Here is a 10,756-nt window from a genome sequence, read left to right as displayed (position 1 = left end):
AAGGACGGGGGCTGCATACTAAACCTGTCCTTCCCAGGAGCTGCTTGGTACGGCCCTGCACGCAGCACGGAGCTCTACGTGTGGGCCGATTACAGTGTGAATGAGGCCTTATAATAAATCATGTGAATGGTTAGAACCATTTCACACAGGCGACTTTGTAAAAACAAACTGTAGAAGCTATAGAATCGCTTACTTAACAGCCAGTCAATGAAAGATCTGTATTGCAGAACTTGTGTGTTTGAACATAAGTTTGAAGCTAGGTACAGAATCGCTAGCTATACAATGCAGCTGCTGATGATCATATCAGACTGAAGATTTGTAGCTGCATAGAGAAGCATTATAACCAGCTACAGCGACAAATCTGTATCCAGCTACAAATCACCAGAGAAAACAAGCAGAGATCTGTAGCTGCTGCAAATCTCTACTACAAAGCCACTGGTGTGAAACAGCCCTTTGTCAAGATTACAGTTACATACTCTACTACTTACATATTGCTTACCTTGGTTTCATTGCCACTTGAAATGTATTTCTTCAGTATATTGCTGGCTTTACTAAACTGTTTCTTTTTTATACATGCCACCACAGCCTGCAGAGGACAGAGAAATTGATTAACGTGAAATTAAAGTCAGAATCCCCCCCCCCCTTCCCAATCCTGCTGTAGGGACTTACCCTAAATCATGCCTCTTGATTCCATCATCATCTTTCCTGTCCTTTACAGCTGTCCATCCAGCGTTGGGTGCGGGTCTCCGATCCAGCGCTGACTCCTCTGTCCTCCTCTTCTCTCACGGAGTCTGCGAGGGTGCACGCTGTTCCATACACTTACCTTGTGTCTCTCCTCGTCTCCCGGCCAAACATCTGAACTGTGCATGCGCCCGCCCCAAGATCCTTTGCGGCCACCCGAGACTCTTCAGATGTTCGGACGGGAGCGTGCGGCGAAGACACAGGCAAGTTTAAACCCTTTTAAAAACGTTTTTCATTTTTAAATGTTTTTCCATCCATCTACTGCTTGCTAGTAGTAGATCCCTACAAAAATGCAGAGGGTTTAATTACCATATTTTGCGGTCCTTAGACGCACTGGACCATAGGACGCAGGGAGGTCCGGCGCGCCTTATGGAGCACTCGAGACTGTAGCTTCTGTGACAGCTTCTATGACAGAAGCTGTGACAGAAGCTGCAGTTAGTGACCGCTGAGACAGGTGGCGCTGTGATTAAAGCGCCACGGTCTCAGTGATGACACAGAGCAGGCGAAGAACGTCTATTCTTCGTCTGCTCTATGGTTATCTCGATCGTCGCCGCTGCTCGGTTTTAATACGAGTGATCTCATTAGATCACTCGTATTAAACGAGCAGTGGCTCCTACTACTCGCCCGGCGCCCGAAACTGCATGTCTCGGGCGTCGGGGTTCGCTCCATAAGACGCAGGCACTTTTTCCCCCTCCTTTTGGGGGGAAAAAAGTGCGTCTTATGGAGCGAAAAATACGGTATCCTTTAGGTGCTCATTTGGTCTAGGGGGGCTTAAATAAAGCAGATATACTCACCTGATCGTCAGTCTCGTTGCTTTTGCCACTCACCTCTCTCCCCTCCGGAAATCCCTTGGTGTAGCTAAAGTAAGGCAATGGACTTGCATAAAGACGTGATGACGTCAGCAGTCCTTAGACCAGAGCCTGGGGAAGAGGAGGCTGCAGGGACCGGCAGGACCAAGGATAAGATGACTATATCTGCTATATTTGACTCCCATAAACAGAACAAGCAGCTTACCTTTGCAGTTCGGGGGTAGCCCCACTGTAATGTTTTTTAAATTCCTGGAGTTCTTCAAATGAAGAAAAAACAGAGCTGCGTTTTTTTTTTAATGTGACTAAAGTTCAACTTGAATGTTGCTGGTATATTAGGACAAAACATTTATATACTTTGCCAATGTCATAAGTAGTCCCTTTAATTAGGGATGCACAGATACCAGTGCCGAAACTTGGCATTTTCATGAGAACTACCAGGGCTGCAGCTGGGACCTGGCTCTGATGCTCCACCACTGTCCTGAAATCATTAGTCTGTATTGTTTTAGAAAAACTGTCACATGACAATAAACAAAAATGTATCAGTACTTGTATCTGTGAGGACTTGGGCAAGTATCAGTACTTGTAAAAATGGTATCGGTGCATCACTAATATATATTTATAAAAACAAAATCATACATTAAAACAGAGATGTACCAATCCCAGGAGCACCGTGTGCTCCTTACACATGACAGCTGCCTCCTAACTTTTGAATTGTTCTCTAGTCTAGTCTTGGGAGCTGGAAAAGTATCTGTACTTGTACTGACTACGGTACTTGGTATCGGTGCATCCCTACCTTTAATGGCAGAGTGGTTGTAAAGCACATTTTACCAATACTCACCGATTCTTTTAACATTTGCATATTGGATTCTATGACATCTTTATCCAGCGTCATCTCATTCTTCACCATGTTAAGAACCTCCACCGCAGATTCAAGGGGAGTCTCGCTGCTGTCCTGATCAAAGGCGCAATCTGTGGAATAGAAAGAACATTTCGAGTACGGGAAACTACACAACTGTAGAACAAAGACAAAACTACTACGTTAGGAGTCCAAGATGAATGCTAGGAAACTGATACTATTACATGTGCAGAGAGCATGCTCACAAACAGTTTTTGGGTGAACAGGTAAAAGAAAAAGGACTCTGTATAATTGATGTAAAACTTCAATAACTGGAGGCACTCAAGAGACCCACAGACAGCAAATCTGGTCTATAGTTAAACCTAAAGCAACCCGGTCACCTTGCTCATTGAGTACATCTATAAAAATAAATAAATCAAGGCAACTGGACTGCTTTAAATGAGCAAGTGGTCTGTGAAGGTTCTTAGGGCTTGTTCACACCAAGAGCGGAGCAGATCCAGAGCAGAGCAGGTGCAGACCGGATCAAAACTGCGTCCAATGTATTCCTATGGTATTTTGACCTCCAGTTCACATCGCAGCGTGCAGATCCAGACCGGATGAAAAAAATGCGGCAAGCCCTATTTTACCTGCTCTGGATCTGGTCTGGAACGCATCAAAAACGCATCTAAAACGCAAAAACGCATGCAAGTGCCTGAAAGTCCATGTTAAACTTAAAATTTTTATTTTTTTTAACCAAAACCGGCCCTAAACGCATCCAAAACGCATCCAAAACGCGGCACAACCCACTACACTGCGTGTGCAGAGACCTGACCGGATCTGGTCTGCATTTGGTGTGAACAAGGCCTTATTCATCCAGGTCATAGTATACCGCGCGAGCGGCCTGCTTCCGTGACTCGGTCGAGCATGCGGCTCGGTCTCCTGCACGGTCCACTGCTGTTTGGACACATCATCCAGCAGACAGGTAAGCAGTTTGGTGGGGTAGTGGGGGAAGCATTGCGGGGCGCCCCTGAAGAGAGAGGGGACCTGCCGCTGGACCGCTTGGGCCCTGTTACCTTTGGGTCCTGCACAAGCACCACTGCAGCATGGCGAGGGCAACTGTACATGGCAGGCTGGGGAAAGGTCCACTGGAGCCGACACGACTGGAGGATGGTTGCCCTCTTGAAAGAGGGGAACCTGCAGGACTACTTCACCCCGGTGGGTAGGACAGGGTGGGGACTGCCCTGGGAAGCTGCTCCGGTATCCCCGAGACTGCTGGCCCCAAAGGAGGGGATACCTGTCGCGTGCACGCAGGCCTAACAGAAAACAAAGAAATATCCCGATGTACCTGTTAAGGCCGAGGAAACACAAATAACTGAGGCATGCCAGCACTAGGTGCCTTTTTATTTGGTGTGTATGATGTGTTTCCTGTTTCAGGTGGGAGGTGGGAGAAGACTATCTCTCAGATGCTGTCCCAGAAGAATAAATCAAGGCAACTGGACTGTATTCTTTCTTGAAGTTGTTTCACTGGTCTCAATTGAAAAAGCTAGTCAGATGACCAGCAAAATGTCTTCAAGAAAAAATACAGCAAGTCCAGTTACCTTGATTTATTTTTTTACAGATATACTATGACCTGGATGAATAAGGACCTTCACAGACAACTTGCTCATTGAGAGCAGGGCCTGTTTAACCCCTTCGTGACTGACGATGTACAGTGTACGTCGCCAGCATCGGGGCTGTTTAAACAGACTCCCGGCGACTTTTGCCGCCGGGACTCTGTTTAAACTTGTAGAGCCGACTGTCGGCTTTACAACAGAAGCGATCCTGGCGACTTACCTGTCGCCAGATCGCTTCTGCGTCCCGAAGAAGGGGCCGCCCCCCCCCGCCGGACACCCCCGCCGTGCTTCCCGGGCTCCGTTGCCCCTCCTACGGGCCCGGGACCGGCGATCTTTGTGTCCGCGGGGAGCTGGGGAGGAGGTCGACGAACTTCCGTTCATCGATCCCCTCCCCGTTCTATGGGACCGGGAGCGATGCAGATTGCATCACTTCCGGTCCCTGGGCTGTCAGTTCTGGGCTCCTGCAGCCCAGCTATAAGCTATTGAAGTGCGATCTGCACTTCAATAGCTTATTTCCAGTGTAAAGGTGACACTGGGGGTCTTTTGGACCCCCAGCATCCCCTTGAAGAGGACCTGTCACCACCATCTGCTATCACATGGGGGGGCTTGTAAGCCCCCCTATGTGATAACTTTTTAAAATTAAAAATAAATCTAATAATAATTTGTAAAAAAATTTAAAAGTCCCCCGCCCCCGTGCATCGCCACGTAAACACGTGTCGGGTGCGCCAAGTATGAAAACAACGAACGCACTACACATGTTGGGTATCGCCGTGCACGCCGGAGTGAGAGCAATAATTCTTGGGCATCTCTAAATTGATGATTTGTGGGGGCTTTTAAAGCGTCTTCTATGGACTTTTTGGGGTACTGCAGTTTTTCGCCGTTTCACGGACGCACGCAATATGTAACCTGGGCGTGTTGGGTATCGTTTTACTCGTTGTAACTTCATCTTTTATATTTCGTTTAAAAAAAATGGGTATTTTGTTGTGTTTTGGGGCATTTCATTAAATTTTTCACTAAATGTAGGGGTTTAATAAGGAGTTGCGCTAATATTAGCGCAACATAAAAATTTGCAACTACCACCATTTTATTCTATAGGGTCTTGGCATTCAGAAAATATATAATGTTTGGGGGTTTTAAGTCATTTTCAGGCCTAAAATGTGCAATATAACATGGGTGCAAAAAATGAAAAAAAGGCCTCAGTCATGAAGGGGTTAAAGTGACCCTGTCAATCACACAATAGCTGCTCTCTGCAATAGAACTATTAAGCTGGCCTATCTGGCAGCCTGCGTCTCCTACCTTTGCTCAGTTCCAGCACTACAGCCTCTCTTAGACCCGTCGGCATTCACCACTTCAGGGAGTGCCGGGTACTTGGGCCCCCAGCTGCATGTTCCATCTTCGGACACATACATTGATACCATGTCCTGTAGTGACACAGGGGTCAGAGGATGGACCCACGGTATGCATGGAGGAAAAGACAGGCATCCAACACTCCAGGGAACAGCCATTAGTTAAAGATGCTCGTGATCTGTCCCTTGGCAGCCTCATATATAATGCAAGGCTATGAACTCTGCATTAGACATGATGTCAGCGGGCCTCTGACTGCCAGAGTGTGGTGGTGGTTGGTTGGTGTGGGGGAGGCTAAGTAAAAGTCCTTTACAAAGGTCCACTAGACAAAAACGAGCAGCAAGCCCTACAGTGCGGGAGTAGGCACAATGCAAGGTCTACTAACTGGGGAGAGGCTTTAAGGAAGCCCATTTATTTCAGGATACCTGAACAGTGACTGCAGCTGCTCGGCCAAGAATTTTCAGACCGGCTTCTTTAATAAAGATCGATTGATTTTGGTCAACCAGAGAGGTGCTGAAGGGGCCACAAACTGGTAGAACTTCATCCGAGCCAAAAATGGCCTGGCTGAAATTCAAGCAGTGTATGGCTAGCTAGAAGGCCTAGTCACACCATATCCAGTGCATTCCTGACGTGGCCCAAGCCCAGAACTCACTGGATCGCATAGATCAGGCTACGCGAGGTACAGGGATGCCCTCCGTTCCAGTGCAGTGTGATGGGAAAAAATGCTGCATGCGCTATTCTTTTCCTATCGCACTGGACCGGAACGGAGGGCATTCCCGTGCGAACGATCGCACTGCCATTGACATGAATGGCCCCGCCACGCCCCCTGACAGGGCCCTTAGTGTGGAGCCTCCTGTCACTTTGCCCTGAATGGGTCAGAGTCTTTTATACAGGCAGAAAGTGAGCCGACACAGGCAACAAGAATTGTTTATGTTTATATTACATTTCCTATTAGGGGAGGATCTGCCCCGCTACATACCTGGATCATCTCCTTCTTCAATGCGGGACAAACACTGCAAAATGCGCAGGACCTGCGTGTTCTTTTCCATAAATTTAAAGGGACGTTGGATTAAAACTGCGAATAAAACGGAAAAATGACGACGTGATTAAAAAGATATTCGTTAAAGTGATTCAAGTTTTGTCTAGAGAGGGGAAGGATTACAAGTCCTGTCTGGTGTCTCTCTGTTAGATAAATTTCCCCCTCAATTCCTGTCCTGCTGACAAGTCTCACCAGACAGGAAGTGAGGAAAAAAAATCACCAACAGGGACACAGACAGACATACAAATCCGGCTCGGTTTCCATCCTTCACCTACTAAAAAAAAGATAACTTTTATTTCCGTCTGTGCTGCTGTTGGGAGAATTCCCTTCACTTCCGGTGTGGCAAAACATTGCCACCAGGACAGGAAGTGAGAAGAAATCTCTTTTAATAAAGCGACACTTATCACAGAGAATGTTGACAACTTTTTCAATAATCGATTATAATCGATTAGTTGTTGCAGCCCTAGAAATACCCATGATGTCTGGGAATGGAGGAGCATGTGCCCCCTTCCTCCTCCTCCTATGTTTTTGATGATGATGCTGCTGCTTGGTGACTGGCCCGGCGCTGTCACATGGGAGATGTGTAACCTTTGGTATGGTAAAGCTGACCTTCCATTTAGGGGTCCATTATAGGAATGGGAATGAATAGGGAGTACTCGTCAGCGCCATCTAGAGGCATCCACCCAGCGTATTTTATTGATTACAGGTATTACAAAGTGCGCTTCACATCAGTCCCTGCCCTTGAGGAGCTTACAATCTAAGGTCTCTCTCACTCTCGCATACATACAGGGCCAATTTAGACAGCAGCCAATGAACCTACCAGCATGTCTTTGGAGTGTGGGAAGAAACCGGAGTGCCTGGAGGAAACCCACACAAGCATGGGGAGAACATGCAAACCCCATGCAGTGTGTTCTGACCAGGATTTGAACCAGGGACCCCCCAGTGCTTCAGAGCCAACCACTGTGCTATAAATGAACCCCTTAACTCACAGACTCCCCATTTATACTTGTGAATGGGGCTGATCGCATGCATCTCCCACACCTGCTGCTGTCACTATACAATAGCCTGACCGGGGGAGGAATTCCCTCATCCGGGCCAATCGCAAGAGCTTCACAAATTTCTTGGCGCGACTCATGCGATCAGCGCCGTACAATACAATGACAGCTGCCATGGCCCGCAGCCTTTTGCATGTAATCGCGCATGCTGCAACTTCCGGCAGACAACTAACCCCGGCCACAAGCAGTCTGCGTCCAGCGGCCATAGTCATCAGGTGATGGCAGCATGTGTTGTTACATGTGAACGGCTCCAGACGCCGGAAGATGTCATTGTATTGTACGGCGCATCCTGCCCATTGCATGAGTCTCACCAAAAAATTTGCAAGTCTCTTGCGATCGCAAATCCACCCCCGTCAGGCTATTATATAGTGACAGCAGCGGGTGTGGCGCTGTCAGAATACCTGAACGGTGACTGCAGATGATTGGCTGCACTCAGCGTTCGGCCGAGAATTTTCAGACCAGCTTGTTCGATTGAAAAATTGAAATCTGTGGATTAAAGGGTCGCCAACCGGGGTCACACGCCACTCAAATTTGGGCCGACTCAGCAATTGGACCATTGTATGGGTTATCTTTTCTTGTTGCAGAATGGCGTGGTAGGAGGAAGGGCGCAATGGGAAAGGCGAGTTATCCTGCTGCTTCGGCCTGCATAAACCAAGCACAAGGTCACTTTAAAAGGATGCTGTCACCATGGTAACATTCCCCAGGGAATGTACAATATGAAAACCACTGCATACATTGTCATTGCTACATAAACATTTGTAAGGCTCGCCAATGACAGGTGCTCTTTACAATTCAGGGAAATGTTTACCAGGTTATTACAAACACCGTGTATGGGATGCCTCCCTTGCACACAGTATACAGCCAAGGGACTACAAGTGCCAGCACACACCGCCCTGCGGAGCCAGCGCGGGAAAACCCTGGAATCGCAGGGTAAAACCACGCCCCCCTCTTCCCACTGAAGTTTCTCGTGCCCTTCCTGTAGTCACCTGACACGATGTCCCGGAGCTCCGCGAAGTCGTCATGGCGACTGCTCCTGAAGGCCAGCACGGCCAGGTGGAAGAAGTAGTCCAGCACCCACTGGTTCACCACGGGCTCCAGAGCCCACGCATCGCTGTCCTCAGGGGCCGCCATTCTCCTCCACTGTGTATAGTTAACTGGCTTGCTGCGTGCCACACTTCCGGTCACATGACGTCGCCGAATCGCCCGCCATGATTGGAAGGGCGGATGAAGACGTTTAGGCGGCAAAAGTTGACAGTTAATGTTATGAGATTGTTTTTATTCTTTCTTAGTAGATCTACATAATAGGGTTTTTCAGGGAAAAGTCTCAGAACCCCAAGTCCAATTGTACTGTCGGGTTTGTTCTTTTTTTTTTACATATTTTGAATTTTTAAAGGGGGGTCACAAAAAATATAAGCAGCATGGTTTAAAGTGGCCCTGTCAGAAGAATAACATTTGGCGAAAAGACATTCCTGTAAACGAAGAAACAATAATGGTGGACGCTAATCCTCTGCTCGAGTCTCTTCTGAAAATTACATTCTGTGCGGATATATGCCAAAACAAATGTTCTTTAGCTATTTGTTTACGAGGCATGTATTTTCAAATGGTTTTTTTCCATGTAATACTGCTAAATGGCCACTAGATGATGCTGAGGAGCACAGGAAATCAATACTTCCTGTGCTCATTTAGCTCCATCTAGTGGCCAATATGGAATATTACATCAACACGTTAAAAAATGAAACGCACTTGTAAAGAAGATACCTAAAGGAGATTTGTTTTGACATATAGGGTGCTATTCACAAAAGGGTGAAGAGTTTGGAGAAGGCAGGAGAAGTGAACAATCTAGGACAACATAGCTGAACTGGAAAGTGAGCTGAATTGGAGAATTTTTCCAAATCAGCTATGTTGTTCTAGATTGTTCCCTTCTCCAAACTCTTCACCATTTTGTGAATAACCCTGATAGTATATTCGCACACAGGGAACGTTCACAGACATTTGTGAATTGTTGATAAATAGACCGCTAAGCATTAAAGGGTTTCTAAACCCTCGGCTGTTTTTGCATATATCTATATGCAAAAAGTAAAAAAAAAAACACTTTAACAGCGGTTTAAACTTACCTGTGTTTTCCCTTTGTGCTCCCGCCCGAAAATGTGAAAATTCTCGGGCGGCCGCAAAGGATCTTTGGGCGCGCGCATTCGCAGTTCACATTTTTGGCCGGGAAGCGAGGAGGGGCGCAAGGTATGTCTATGGACACGGGCACCTGCATGCAGACACTGTGGGACAGGAAGTGCCAGCAAGCCCAGAGGAGTCAGCGCTGGATCGGAGACCCGCAGCAGCGCTGGAGAGAAGGCTGAAAACAACAGGAAAGAAGAAGAAGATCGGATTAAGAAACATTATTTAAGGTAAGTTCTTTAATTAACTTTGGGGGAGGGAAAGTTGCCTTTAATGTCACTTTAATAATAAGATAAATGTTGTTTTTCGGGGGGTTTTATTCACACATATTAGGGATGCACCGATATTTTTTTTTTTGGGTACTCGACGATACCGGAAGTCCCATTAAAGAAGCCGGGTGGCAGGTAATGACTCACTGCCCAGCTTCTTGATTAGCCTGGAAACCAGCTCCATGCTCCCAACGTCACCAGGTGAGGAGGAAGCATGGAGCCGGCTTTCTGGCTAAGCCGGGGGGCAGGTAATGAATCGCCGGCTGGCTTTCTGATTGGCCAGCTTCCTGACCAATCAGGAAGCCTGGTGGCGAGTCATTATACGCCGCCCGGCTTCCTGATTGGCCTGGAAGCCAGCTCCATGCTCCTTCGCCACCAGGTGACGAGGAGACATGGAGCCGGCTTCCCGGCCAATCAGGAAGCCAGGGGGGGGGGCGGTAATTACCCACCGCCTGGCTTCCTGATTTGCGGGGAAGGCAGCTCCATGGTGACGAGGGAGCATGGAGCCGGCTTCCCAGCTAATCAAGAAGCCGGGCAACGTTTAATGGCTTGTGGCGCGGCTTCCTAAAACCGGAGGTTCCAGTATTGTGATACATATCGGGACCATTATGCTCGGTATAGGCACTGATACTAGTATCGGTATCGGTGCATCACTAATAACAGTGATTGATGAATGAAGGCTACAATAGGAATTTACATTTATAAATGGAGCAAGACCAGAGATGTCCATCTGATAGCTGAAATCCTGCAGATTACACAGGGAGAATGCAGCTCTTCCTGTGTAATAATCAGAGCTCCGTGACAGGCGGGCGCTGGGCTCTGTTTACATAGAGCACACAGAGCTTCTGATACAGTGTGGGCGGTTGTGACACTGACAGCGGA

The 10,756-nt window shown here is 47.6% G+C and overlaps 1 protein-coding gene across 1 annotated transcript in view; it reads right to left on the bottom strand.

The window, feature by feature from the left end:
• The window catches only part of TERF2 (telomeric repeat binding factor 2), a 19,351-nt gene extending 10,775 nt beyond the window's left edge, over positions 1-8,576 (bottom strand). Inside the window, exons 1-4 of the mRNA XM_018570411.1 lie at positions 8,423-8,576; positions 6,322-6,417; positions 2,389-2,519; positions 500-586 (exon numbers count right to left, since the gene is read on the bottom strand). Of these exons, the coding sequence (XP_018425913.1) occupies positions 500-586; positions 2,389-2,519; positions 6,322-6,417; positions 8,423-8,567 (459 nt within the window). The 5' untranslated portion in view covers positions 8,568-8,576. The remainder of the gene's footprint in view (positions 1-499; positions 587-2,388; positions 2,520-6,321; positions 6,418-8,422) is intronic.
• Between the last annotated feature and the right edge of the window lie 2,180 nt (positions 8,577-10,756).

Source organism: Nanorana parkeri, unplaced genomic scaffold (genome assembly GCF_000935625.1).
Source record: "Nanorana parkeri isolate BGI_ZX_2015 unplaced genomic scaffold, ASM93562v1 scaffold1531, whole genome shotgun sequence".
Lineage (NCBI taxonomy): Eukaryota > Metazoa > Chordata > Amphibia > Anura > Dicroglossidae > Nanorana > Nanorana parkeri.
This window is presented reverse-complemented; position numbering and strand designations above follow the sequence as displayed.